General features: G+C 45.1%; 1 protein-coding gene across 1 annotated transcript in view; it reads right to left on the reverse strand.

Annotated features, from left to right (window-relative positions):
• Positions 1–15,000, reverse strand: part of LOC106585958 (PDZ domain-containing protein 2) — a 194,759-nt gene that overhangs the window by 22,884 nt on the left and 156,875 nt on the right. The window contains exons 12-17 of the mRNA XM_082968774.1: positions 13,673–13,901; positions 9,440–9,557; positions 7,882–8,014; positions 2,941–3,028; positions 2,465–2,565; positions 348–516 (exon numbers count right to left, since the gene is read on the reverse strand). Of these exons, the coding sequence (XP_082824900.1) occupies positions 348–516; positions 2,465–2,565; positions 2,941–3,028; positions 7,882–8,014; positions 9,440–9,557; positions 13,673–13,901 (838 nt within the window). The remainder of the gene's footprint in view (positions 1–347; positions 517–2,464; positions 2,566–2,940; positions 3,029–7,881; positions 8,015–9,439; positions 9,558–13,672; positions 13,902–15,000) is intronic.

Raw genomic sequence — 15,000 nt, forward strand, 5'->3', positions numbered from 1 at the left:
AGACTGTACCATGTAGCTGTGTAGGGGGGGTAGTAGACTGTACCATGTAGCTGTGTAGGGGGGGTAGTAGACTGTACCATGTAGCTGTGTAGGGGGGGTAGTAGACTGTACCATGTAGCTGTGTAGGGGGGGTAGTAGACTGTACCATGTAGCTGTGTAGGGGGGTAGTAGACTGTACCATGTAGCTGTGTAGGGGGGGTAGTAGACTGTACCATGTAGCTGTGTAGGGGGGGTAGTAGACTGTACCATGTAGCTGTGTAGGGGGGGTAGTAGACTGTACCATGTAGATGTGTAGGGGGGGTAGTAGACTGTACCATGTAGCTGTGTAGGGGGGTAGTAGACTGTACCATGTAGCTGTGTACGGGGGGTGTCGTCTATTGAGGTGTTGCAGCTCCTTTGGTGGAGCATGTCGTCATCACTGGAGCCCATCGCCATGGTTTCTGACAGCGACGAATGACTGGTCACTTCCTGGGAGAAGTACTGAGATAGCTCCGCCTCCGAACTAAGTGACCCTTGCTGCAGGGAGGGAGAGAGAAGATTGATTGATGTGTCGACGATAACTAGTGATGCTAGCCTGTTGGGGAACCTTGAGAATGTAGTAATTACACTCTCCATATTAATCTGGTACTTCCTGTATATAGCTCCACATTGATCTGGTACTGGTACTTCCTGTATATAGCTCCACATTGATCTGGTACTTCCTGTATATAGCTCCACATTGATCTGGTACTTCCTGTATATAGCTCCACATTGATCTGGTACTTCCTGTATATAGCTCCACATTGATCTGGTACTTCCTGTATATAGCTCCACATTGATCTGGTACTTCCTGTATATAGCTCCACATTGTATTTTATTTCATTCCTCTTGTTACTATTATTGTTATTTATTTGTGTAACTGCATCGTTGGGGAGAGCTTCTAAGCAAGCATTTCCCAGTAACATACAACTTAGCCAAATACATTTAAACTCAGTTTTTCACAATTCCTGACATTTAATCCTAGTAAAAATTCCCTGTCTTAGGTCAGTTAGGATCATCATTTTATTTTAAGAATGTGAAATGTCAGAATAATAGAGAGAATGATTTATTTCAGCTTTTATTTCTTTCATAACATTCCCAGTGGGTCAGAAGTTTACATACACTCAATTAGTATTTGGTAGCATTGCCTTTAAATTGTTTAACTTGGGTCAAACGTTTTGCGTAGCCTTCCACAAGCTTCCCACAATAAGTTGGGTGACTTTTGGCCCATTCCTCCTGACAGAGCTGGTGTAACTGAGTCAGGTTTGTAGGCCTCTATGCTCGCACACCCTTTTTCAGTTCTGCCCACAAATGTTCCATAGGATTGAGGTCAGGTCTTTGTGATGGCCACTCCAATTGACTATGTTGTCCTTTAGCCATTTTTCCACAACTTTGGAAGCATGCTTGGGGTCATTGTCTATTTGGAAGACCCATTTGCGACCAAGCTATAACTTCCTGACTGATGTCTTGAGATGTTGCTACAATATATCCACATAATTTTCCCTTCCTCATGATGCCATCTATTTTGTGAAATGTACCAGACCCTCCTGCAGCAAAGCACCCCCACAACATGATGCTGCCACCACCGTGCTTCACGGTTGGGATGGTGTTCTTCGGCTTGCAAGCCTGCCCCTTTTTCCTCCAAACATAACGATGGTCATTATGGCCAAACAGTTCTATTTTTGTTTCATCAGACCAGAGGACATTTCTCCAAAAAGTACAATCTTTGTCCCCATGTGCAGTTGCAAACTGTAGTCTGGGTTTTTTATGGAGGTTTTTGGAGCAGTGGCTTCTTCCTTGTTGAGCGGCCTTTCAGGTTATGTCGATATAGGACTCGTTTTACTGTGGATATAGATACTTTTGTACCTGTTTCCTCCAGCATCTTCACATGGTCCTTTGGTGTTGTTCTGGTATTGATTTGCACTTTTCCCACCAAAGTACGTTCATCTCTAGGAGACAGAACGCGTCTCCTTCCTGAGCGGTATGACGGCTGCGTGGTCCCATGGTGTTTATACTTGCGTACTATTGTTTGTACAGATGAACGTGGTACCTTCAGGCATTTGGAAATTGCTCCCAAGGATGAACCAGACTTGTGGAGGTCCACAATTGTTTTTCTGAGGTCTTGGCTGATTTCTTTTCATTTTCCCATGATGTCAAGCAAAGAGGCACTGAGTTTGAAGGTAGGCCTTGAAATACATCCACAGGTACACCTCCAATTGACTAAAATGACTGTCAATTAGCCTATCAGAAGCTTCTAAAGCCATGACATCATTTTCTGGAATTTTCCAAGTTCTTTAAAGGCACAGTCAACTTAGTGTATGGAAACTTCTGACCCACTGGAATTGTGATACAATGAATTATAAGTGAAATAATCTGTCTGTAAACAATTGTTGGAAAAAATGACTTGTGTCATGCACAAAGTAGATGTCCTAACCAACTTGCGTACCCTGCTAGCGGGCTCCAGGAACCTCTTCATGGTCCAGCTGAGGGAGGAGCCATCTCCTTGTTTGGCCTTCACTGTGGGGGAGGGGCTCTTAGAGGGCAGGCCTAGAGGTCAGGGGTCAGAGGATACAGGTTAGAGCAACATTCACTCAACCACTCCAATCATCTGACTATGATTCCAGGTGAGAGAGAGAGAGAGAGAGAGAGAGAGAGAGACAGAGACAGAGAGAGAGAGACAGAGAGAGAGAGAGACAGAAAGAGACAGAGAGAGAGACAGAGAGAGAAAGAGACAGAGAGAGAGACAGAGAGAGAGAGAGAGACAGAGAGAGAGAGAGAGAGAGAAAGAGTCAGAGAGAGAGAGAGAGTAGAGAGAGAAAGAGAGAGAAAGACAGAGACAGAGACAGAGAGAGAGACAGAGAGAGAGAGAGACAGACAGAGAGACAGAGAGAGAGAGAGAGAGAGAGAGAGAGAGACACAGACCTAGTGTTTGAGAGACGTGTCCTTCCTTGCTCAGATTGTCTCTGTGTGTGGACTGAGTGATCACTTCATCCATCTCCTGCTCTGAAACCTGGAGCAAAAACAGAGGAGAAAACAACATCCATCTCTTGTGAAAACCTGGAGCTCCCAGCTCCTACTAGTTACTACAGGGGTAGACAACACTGGTCCTGAAGGTCACAGGTACTTTCTACATCAGGGGTAGACAACCCTGGTCCCACATCAGGGGTAGACAACCCTGGTCCTACATCAGGGGTAGACAACCCTGGTCCTACATCAGGGGTAGACAACCCTGGTCCTACATCAGGGGTAGACAACCCTGGTCCCACATCAGGGGTAGACAACCCTGGTCCTACATCAGGGGTAGACAACCCTGGTCCCACATCAGGGGTAGACAACCCTGGTCCCACATCAGGGGTAGACAACCCTGGTCCCACATCAGGGGTAGACAACCCTGGTCCCACATCAGGGGTAGACAACCCTGGTCCTACATCAGGGGTAGACAACCCTGGTCCTACATCAGGGGTAGACAACCCTGGTCCTACATCAAGGGTAGACAACACTGGTCCTGAAGGTCACAGGTACTTTCTACATCAGGGGTAGACAACCCTGGTCCTACATCAGGGGTAGACAACCCTGGTCCTACATCAAGGGTAGACAACACTGGTCCTACATCAAGGGTAGACAACCCTGGTCCTACATCAGGGGTAGACAACCCTGGTCCTACATCAGGGGTAGACAACCCTGGTCCCACATCAGGGGTAGACAACCCTGGTCCTACATCAGGGGTAGACAACCCTGGTCCTACATCAGGGGTAGACAACCCTGGTCCTACATCAAGGGTAGACAACACTGGTCCTGAAGGTCACAGGTACTTTCTACATCAGGGGTAGACAACCCTGGTCCCACATCAGGGGTAGACAACCCTGGTCCTACATCAGGGGTAGACAACCCTGGTCCTACATCAAGGGTAGACAACACTGGTCCTACATCAAGGGTAGACAACCCTGGTCCTACATCAGGGGTAGACAACCCTGGTCCTACATCAAGGGTAGACAACACTGGTCCTGAAGGTCACAGGTACTTTCTACATCAGGGGTAGACAACCCTGGTCCCACATCAGGGGTAGACAACCCTGGTCCCACATCAGGGGCAGACAACCCTGGTCCTACATCAGGGGTAGACAACCCTGGTCCTACATCAGGGGTAGACAACCCTGGTCCCACATCATGGGTAGACAACCCTGGTCCCACATCAGGGGTAGACAACCCTGGTCCTACATCAAGGGTAGACAACCCTGGTCCTAAAGGTCACAGGTACTTTCTACATCAGGGGTAGACAACCCTGGTCCCACATCAGGGGTAGACAACCCTGGTCCTACATCAGGGGTAGACAACCCTGGTCCCGCATCAGGGGTAGACAACCCTGGTCCCACATCAGGGGTAGACAACCCTGGTCCCACATCAGGGGTAGACAACCCTGGTCCCACATCAGGGGTAGACAACCCTGGTCCTACATCAGAGGCAGACAACCCTGGTCCTAAATCAGGGGTAGACAACCCTGGTCCTGGAGGACCACCACAGGTACTGTCTACATCAGGGGCAGACACTAGTGCAACAAGTGTTTGAGTGACACCATACTGCCACCAGGTGGCAGTGAAATCAGGGTGATCTCCAACAGAAAAGGACATAAACAATAGTTGGCCTCATCACAGAAAACAACAAGATGCTTTTTGCTCTGATTTAAGTTGAAGATAATAAGTTCACCCGAACTGGGTGGCTTTAGAACGGACAGGAACGTGTACGAGCAGAATTACACTTTAATACTTTATCTTTGACGTATCAGATGGGTTTGATGTAGCAAGGCAAGGAGTATGACTAGCTAGTGACTAAACAGCAACACAGTGTTCACCGTCAAGCACCCAACTACAGTAAAAACTCAATGACAGTATCACCCCATCTTTCAATGAAATACACCATTACATTTACAAAAAAAAAAACTGTATTCCTGCTGTAATTGCAGTGTGCCGACTTTGTACTTTGTATACTGAACAACATTTTTTGCTGAGTTACAGATCATAGAAAGAAATTAGTCAATTTAAATAAATTCATTAGGCCCTAATCTATGGATTTCACATGACTGAGCAGGGGCACAGCCATGGGTGGGCCTGGCAAGGCATAGGCCCACCCACTGGGGAGCCAGGCCCAGCCAATCAGATTTATTTCCCCCCCACAAAAGCACTTTATTACAGACAGAAATACTCTTCTGTTTTATCAGCTGTCTGGGTGGCCGGTCTCAGATGATCCTGCAGGTGAACAAGCTGGATGTGGAGGTCCTGGGTTGGCGTGGTTACACGTGGTCTGCGGTTGTGAGGCCGGTTGGACGTGCTGCCAAATTCTCTCAAATGACGTTGGAGGCGGCTTATGGTTGAGAAATGAACATTAAATTCTCTGGAAACAGCTCTGGTGAACATTCCTGCAGTCAGCATGCCAATTGCACGCTCCCAGAAAACTTGAGACATCTGTGTGGAACTGTGTTTTGTGACAAAACTGCACATTTTAGAGTGTCCTTTTTATTGTCCCCAGCACAAGGTGCACCTGTGTAATGATCATGCTGTTTTTAATCAGCTTCTTGATATGCCACACCTGTCAGGTGGATGGATTATCTTGGCAAATGAGAAATGCTCACTAGCAAGGGTGTAAACACATTTGTGCACAAAATTTGAGAGAAATAAGCTGTTTTGCGCGTATGGAAATGTTCTGGTATCTTTTATTTCAGCTCATGAAACATGGGAACAATACTTTACATGTTGTGTTTATATTTGTTGTTCAGTATAGAGACAGCTTTTGTTTAGCCTTCATTTGTCTGTAGCACACACAGGTTTTCTAGAGGTGCTTTGCTTTCCCAGGCAGGCCACCGATACGGGAAAAAAATACATCTCAAATATAGATTTATTTATACATTTTTTAGGATGCATTTCAAATATTTAAAATTGGTCAAAATAATGTTTTTTTTAATTTAATACATTTTAAATACATTCCAATGTATATTACGGATTGTATTTAAAATGTTTATATAAATGTATGTTAAATGTCACAATCACAATATACCATATTTTTAATGCATCATAAAATGTTTATTGTAAAAAAATTTACAATATGTTTTCACATTTATTTATCGATATATTTGGTAAATATATTTTAAAATGTACTTGGAAATGTTTAGTCAAATATATTCCAACATGCATTTAAATGTATTTGTAAGAAATCTATTTTAAAATAAAAAATGTAAAAATTGTCCAAATCATATTGGAACGAACTGGTGCCTGTCTTAACAATGTAACTTTAACACTTGACACCCAGCGTCATAACCATGTCATAATGTGTCATAAAAGCTGACATAACTTGTCATAACCTGTCATAGGGTGCATTTGTAAATTCACTCTAGTCCAATTTTCGTCTCAGTGTGCCAGAGCGCAGAATAACTGATGAATTTACCAACGCTCAACAGCCGTTAAATACGACCGGTATCAGTAAACGTCGGCGAAAAAAAAAAAATCGTAATTAAATTGTTTCCAGGAGCACAGTTACAGTCACCAACGCTCTAGATAACATGGCGAGTAACACGGTCAGAGTAAGCCGTTCTCTCATTCGTACTGGAAGTAGCTAACAAGCTAGCCAACGTTAGCCAGCTAGCTTGGGTGCTTAACTGCCGTTGTGAGGTCAGAACGCTCGGATAAACCCTAGCCCTCGGCCAGAGAGTCTGAATTTACGAATGCCCAGAGGGCGCAATCTGACACTCCAGATTGAATTTATAAACACACCCAAAGTAGTAAAATGTCAAGCCAGTAATGTGTTAATGCCAACAAGCTAGCAAGAGGTTGTCATGACACATATTTAGACCTGTTGTGACATACAGTGTTTTCCCCCTTCCTGATTTTATTTTATTTTTTCACACTTAAATGTTTCAGATCATCAAACAAATGTAAATATTTACACAAAAATAACCCAAGTAAACACAAACCTCCTATAGTACCAGGAATCTCCTATAGTACCAGGAACCTCCTATAGTACCAGGAACCTCCTATAGTACCAGGAATCTCCTATAGTACCAGGAACCTCCTATAGTACCAGGAACCTCCTATAGTACCAGGAACCTCCTATAGTACCAGGAACCTCCTATAGTACCAGGAACCTCCTATAGTACCAGGAACCTCCTATAGTACCAGGAACCTCCTATAGTACCAGGAACCTCTATGTCATGATGGTAGTAGGCCAAAACAGAACAGACCAAACCAGAACAGAAGGGGTTTCAAACAGGTTCAGAAAGACACCCATGGAGGTGTCTACTGAATGTTGGCAAAACAACAAGAAATGGACCTAAAGCCACCATGGTGGCAGTCCAGCATTACTGAATCATTGTTGTGCATGGCATCATTGTAATCCTTGACCATCAAAACACAGCTGTAGACATCACCTTTTCTGTGTTGTCGTGTTTGGTTGAGTTGATATGACGGAAAATAGACAGTCTGGTCATGGGAAAATAGACAGTCTGTTTATGGGAAAATAGACAGTCTGGTCATGGGAAAATAGTCTGATCATGGGAAAATAGACAGTCTGGTAATGGGAAAATAGACAGTCTGTTTATGGGAAAATAGACAGTCTGGTCATGGGAAAATAGACAGTCTGATCATGGGAAAATAGACAGTCTGGTCATGGGAAACATGGCTAATAGCTACATGTATGGAAGCGCTAGGCTACGCTAGGAAGGAAACCATGAATTATGTTGTTACTGTGGGTTGGAATGACTGATGAAGTTGGATAATTAGCTGTAGGTCAGCAGGTAGGGTGTATGTGTGTGTGTGTGTGTGTGTGTGTGTGTGTGTGTGTGTGTGTGTGTGTGCGCGCGCGTGTGTGTGTGTGTTACCTTGGCGTTGGGATGTCGGCTGATGATGAGACTGACAGGTCCGGGTCCACACTCACTCAGGATGGCGTAGGCCTCACTCAGAGCCACATGACGCAGACTCACTGAGTCCACCTCCAACACCTGGTCCCCTCGACTAGATGAGGAAGAGAGAGATTGGATATACACACGCACACACACGCACACACGCACACGCACACACACACACACACGCACACACAAAATCAGTTAGTATTACGTCCACTGAGTAAATAACCCTCATAGAAGAACACTTAGGCAGACAGACAGACAGACAGACGGGGAGACAGACAGACAGACAGACAGGGAGACAGACAGACAGACAGACATCGATAGATATTAACAGATATGACCACACCATTCAAATCTATACCAGTAACACTGACCATCTGTAGTGTAGTACACAATGCAGTCAGGTCTACTTGTTAACCTTCTCCAAGCACTTCCATGTCAGTCAGTCAGTCAGTCAGTCAGTCAGTCAGTCAGTCAGTCAGTCAGTCAGTCACTCACTCACTCACTCACTCACTCACTCACTCTCTCACTCTCTCACTCTCTCACTCTCTCACTCTCTCACTCTCTCAGTCTCTCACTCTCTCACTCTCTCACTCTCTCACTCTCTCACTCACTCACTCTCTCACTCTCTCACTCTCTCTCTCTCTATATATATATATATATATATATATATATATATATATAGAGAGAGTGCCTGTCCGTCAGAGATCTTCAACTGACCTGTGTCGAGAGCTGTTTGAAGTGAGCTACTGACGTCAGCAGCCATTTGCTTCTCCTCTCAGACCTGGCTAGGATTCTTAGGTCTTTCATCTTATTTCTAAAATGTGTTTTATGTCTTTCTTTTGATGTTAAGATTATTACTAGCTGATTGATATCAAGGTCCCCTATTAAAGGGATCTTACAGGTGATGTATCTAGTTCCTATCTGATTGATATCAAGGTCTCCTATTAAAGGGATCTTACAGGTGATGTATCTAGTTCCTATCTGATTGATATCAAGGTCCTCTATTAAAGGGATCTTACAGGTGATGTATCTAGTTCCTATCTGATTGATATCAAGGTCCCCTATTAAAGGGATCTTACAGGTGATGTTTCTAGTTCCTATCTGATTGATATCAAGGTCCCCTATTAAAGGGATCTTACAGGTAATGTATCTAGTTCCTATCTGATTGATATCAAGGTCCCCTATTAAAGGGATCTTACAGGTGATGTATCTAGTTCCTATCTGATTGATATCAAGGTCCTCTATTAAAGGGATCTTACAGGTGATGTATCTAGTTCCTATCTGATTGATATCAAGGTCCCCTATTAAAGGGATCTTACAGGTAATGTATCTAGTTCCTATCTGATTGATATCAAGGTCCCCTATTAAAGGGATCTTACAGGTGATGTATTCTGTATTCTTAATGTCTACAGAGCTGCACTATTGGTTCTATAATGGAAATAATGGATAACCATTCACTCAACATGGAATTAACCCTGTAAATATGGGGATTATGACCTGAATCAAGGTGTGAGGGGTTGTGACCTACCTGAGTCGTCCATCCATCTTGGCGACAGAGCCAGGGGCCAGACTGTGGATGTAGATGGCTGGAGGACTGTTCTCTAGAGTTAGACAGCAGGTCCCTATACCCAGACCCACCCCGGGCTCTGACAGAGGAACACACACACACACACACACACACACACACACACACACACACACACACACACACACACACACACACACACACACACACACACACACACACACACACACACACACACACACACATACACAGACAGAAAACATGCACTCAAAACACACACACACACAAACACACACACACACACACACACACACACACACACACACACACACACACACACACACACACACACACACACACACAGAAAACATGCACACAAAACACACACACACACACACACAGACAGAAAACATGCACACAAAACACAGACACACACACAAACACACACAGAAAACACACACACACACAGACAAACACACCCACACACACACACACACACACACACACACACACACACACACACAGACAGAAAACATGCACACAAAACACACACACACACACAAACACACACACACACACAGAAAACACACACACAGAAAACACACACACACACACACAGAAAACACACACACAGAAAACACACACACACACAGAAAACACACACACAGACACAGAAAACACACCCACACACACAGAAAAAACACACACACAGAAAACACACAGAAAACACACACACACACAAAACACACACACACAGACACAGAAAACACACCCACACACACAGAAAAAACACACACACAGAAAACACACAGAAAACACACACACAAAACACACACACAGAAAATACACAGAAAACACACACACACACACAGACACAGAAAACACACACACACAACACAAACACAGACAACACACACACACACACACACAGACAGACAACACACACACACAGACAACACACACACAAACAACACACACACACACAGACAACACACATACACACACACAGAGACAACACAAACAACACACACACACACACACAGACAACACACACACACAGACAACACACACACAGACAGACAACACACACACAGACAACACACACACACACACAACACAAACAACACACACACACACACACACACACACAGACAGACAACACACACACACACACACACAGACAACACACACACAAACAACACACACACACACAGACAACACACATACACACACACAGAGACAACACACACACACACAGACACAAACACACACAGACAACACACACACACAAACACACACACACACACACACACACACACACACACACACACACACACACACACACACACACACACACACACACACACACACACACACACACACACACACACAGACACAAAAAAGAATAGAACAGCAGATTAGACAAGGAAGGTAGCGAGTTTCATTAGTAACATTTCTCACTGTCCTCTCCTCCTCTCTCCTCCTCTCTCCCCCTCTCTCCTCCTCTCTCCCCCTCTCTCCCCCTCTCTCCACCTCTCTCCTCCTCTCTCCCCCTCTCTCCCCCTCTCTCCACCTCTCTCCTCCTCTCTCCCCCTCTCTCCTCCTCTCTCCCCCTCTCTCCTCCTCTCTCCTCCTCTCTCCATCTCTCTCCTCCATTAGTAATATTACCCCTCATGAAGTGGAAGCTATATACATTAGTATTAAAGTTTCAGTTTCAGACAAAAAGCACAGAGACGAACGAAATGGAGACATCCCATGTTTTAAACGGAAACAAGTGATTACTTAAATCACACCAAAGCAAAGTGTGGTACCTTCTTAATCAGAGACGCGATCATTACAGATCAATCAAATCTAGAGAAATGACACCTCCAGGTAATCCTTCCTGAAGTTAACTTCCTCAAAAATGACCTCTCCCAAGACGAACAGGTGTGTAACCTGGCAGGACAGTCTGTTATGATCACAGGTGTGTTACCTGGCAGGACAGTCTGTTATGATCACAGGTGTTTAACCTGGCAGGACAGTCTGTTATGATCACAGGTGTGTAACCTGGCAGGACAGTCTGTTATGATCACAGGTGTGTTACCTGGCAGGACAGTCTGTTATGATCACAGGTGTTTAACCTGGCAGGACAGTCTGTTATGATCACAGGTGTTTAACCTGGCAGGACAGTCTGTTATGATCACAGGTGTTTAACCTGGCAGGACAGTCTGTTATGATCACAGGTGTGTAACCTGGCAGGACAGTCTGTTATGATCACAGGTGTGTAACCTGGCAGGACAGTCTGTTATGATCACAGGTGTGTTACCTGGCAGGACAGTCTGTTATGATCACAGGTGTTTAACCTGGCAGGACAGTCTGTTATGATCACAGGTGTTTAACCTGGCAGGACAGTCTGTTATGATCACAGGTGTTTAACCTGGCAGGACAGTCTGTTATGATCACAGGTGTGTTACCTGGCAGGACAGTCTGTTATGATCACAGGTGTTTAACCTGGCAGGACAGTCTGTTATGATCACAGGTGTGTTACCTGGCAGGACAGTCTGTTATGATCACAGGTGTGTAACCTGGCAGGACAGTCTGTTATGATCACAGGTGTGTTACCTGGCAGGACAGTCTGTTATGATCACAGGTGTGTAACCTGGCAGGACAGTCTGTTATGATCACAGGTGTTTAACCTGGCAGGACAGTCTGTTATGATCACAGGTGTGTTACCTGGCAGGACAGTCTGTTATGATCACAGGTGTTTAACCTGGCTAGTGAAGTGTTTCCATTGGAATACAGTCTAATGGTGGTCATTGCCAGTGTGTATTACGTGGTCTGGATGCAATGTTAACACCTTCAAATTCCACCAATCAAAAAAAACATACACTACATGACCAAATGTATGTGGACACCTGCTCGTCGAACATCTCATTCCAAAATCATAGGCATTAATACGGAGTTGGTCCCCCCCTTTGCTGCTATAACAGCCTCCACTCTTCTGGGAAGGCTTTCCACTAGATGTTGGTACATTGCTGCGGGGACTTGCTTCCATTCAGCCACAAGAGCATCACTGAGGTCGGGCACTGATATTGGGTGATTGGGCCTGGCTCGCAGTCGGTGTTCCAATTCATCCCAAAGGTGTTCGATGGGGTTGAGGTCAGGGCACTGTGCAGGCCAGTCAAGTTCTTCCACACCGATCTCGACAGACCATTTCTGTATGGGCGTCGCTTCGTGCACGGGGGCATTGTCATACTGAAACAGGAAAGGGCCTTCCCCAAACTGTTGCCACAAAGTTGGAAGCACAGAATAGTCTAGAACGTCATTGTGTGCTGTAGTGTTCAGATTTCCCTTCACTGGAACTAAGGGGCCCGAACCATGAAAAACAGCCCCAGATCATAATTCATCCTCCACCAAACTTTACAGTTGGCACTATGCATTGGGGCAGGTAGCGTTCTCCTGGCATCCACCAAAACCCAGATTAATCTGTCAGACTGCCAGAAGGTGAAGCGTGATTCATCACTCCAGAGAACGCGATTCCACTGCTCCAGAGTCCAATGGCGGCGAACTTTACACCACTCCAGCCGACGCTTGGCATTGCGCATGGTGATTTAAGGCTTGTGTGCGGCTGCTCAGCCATGGAAACCCATTTCATGAAGCTCCTGATGAACAGTTTATTGTGCTGAAGTTGCTTCCAGAGGCAGTTTGGAACTCGGTAGTGAGCGTTGCAGACGAGGACACACGATTTTTACATGCTTCAGCACTCCGCGGTCCCGTTCTGTGAGCTTGTGTGGCCTACCACTTCGCAGCTGTGCCGTTGTTGCTCCTAGACGTTTCCACTTCACAATAACAGCACTTACAAGTTGACCGGGGGGCAGAAAGTTGACGAACTGACACGTTTGAAAGTGACTGAGCTCTCTCAGTACAGGCCATTCTACTGCCAATGTTTGTCTATGGAGATCGCATGGCTGTGTGCTCGATTTTATACAACCGTCACCAATAGATGTAGCTGAAATAACCAAATCCACTCATTTGAAGGGGTGTCCACATACTTTTGTATATATATATATATATATATATATATCTTGTAATTGTTGGGTTGTGTTATTGCATTGAGAGAGTTGACGGGGGGGATTTAAGAGGATTTTCTTGTGGTCTCAAACTAAATGTTCAACAAAAGCACATCTCACACCAGAAGGAACGGAGGTTAACAACTGAACTGAAACAGCACAGTTCAAACCCCAGTCTGTCAGCTACCTTTACTGAGCGTCACCTCCATGATGATGCGGTCCTTGGGACCAGGTCTGGGCGGTCCCTTGCGGCCTTCGGGGTTTTCGTCGAAAGTGGAAGGTACGGGGGTTCCCCCACTGGCGTTGGAGTTAGGGGAGGAAGAGCGACTGAGGAGGGTGGGGGTAGGGCACGGAGTCAGGCTGGGGCTGCGGAGACGAGTCCTCACTGTCAGGGTAACCACGCCCTTCTTCAGCTGCTGCAGTGGACCAGAGACACAGAGATACAGTGTTAGGAACGACAACACACTGAGACACAGAGATACAGTGTTAGGAACAACAACGACACACTGAGACACAGAGATACAGTGTTAGGAACGACAACACACTGAGACACAGAGATACAGTGTTAGGAACGACAACACACTGAGACACAGAGATACAGTGTTAGGAACGACAACACACTGAGACACAGAGATACAGTGTTAGGAACGACAACACACTGAGACACAGAGATACAGTGTTAGGAACGACAACACACTGAGACACAGAGACACAGTGTTAGGAACGACAACACACTGAGACACAGAGATACAGTGTTAGGAACGACAACACACTGAGATACAGAGATACAGTGTTAGGAACAACAACGACACACTGAGACACAGAGATACAGTGTTAGGAACAACAACGACACACTGAGATACAGAGATACAGTGTTAGGAACGACAACGACACACAGAGACACAGAGATACAGTGTTAGGAACAACAACGACACACAGAGACACAGAGATACAGTGTTAGGAACGACAACACACTGAGACACAGAGATACAGTGTTAGGAACAACAACGACACACTGAGACACAGAGATACAGTGTTAGGAACAACAACGACACACTGAGACACAGAGATACAGTGTTAGGAACGACAACACACTGAGACACAGAGATACAGTGTTAGGAACAACAACGACACACTGAGACACAGAGATACAGTGTTAGGAACGACAACAACACACTGAGACACAGAGATACAGTGTTAGGAACAACAACGACACACTGAGATACAGAGATACAGTGTTAGGAACAACAACGACACACTGAGAGACAGAGATACGTTTGACTTACTCAATGATAGAAACCCACTAAGATGCAGAGAATAGATATTGCACTTAAAATATCAAAGAGGATGGATGTAAGTCCCAAAGTGACAAACTATTTTTCCTGATCAATGACACTGATTGAATGGTCGATTGATAGATTTCTGGGGTAAACATTTCATACAGTTAAATACGTTTAATTTCCAGTTTCCTTTCCTGACAGCAGAAATGTAGTCTTCTATATACAGCAGGAGTTC

This window comes from Salmo salar, chromosome 24, assembly GCF_965601325.2.
Source record: "Salmo salar chromosome 24, fSalSal1, whole genome shotgun sequence".
Taxonomy (NCBI): Eukaryota; Metazoa; Chordata; class Actinopteri; order Salmoniformes; family Salmonidae; genus Salmo; species Salmo salar.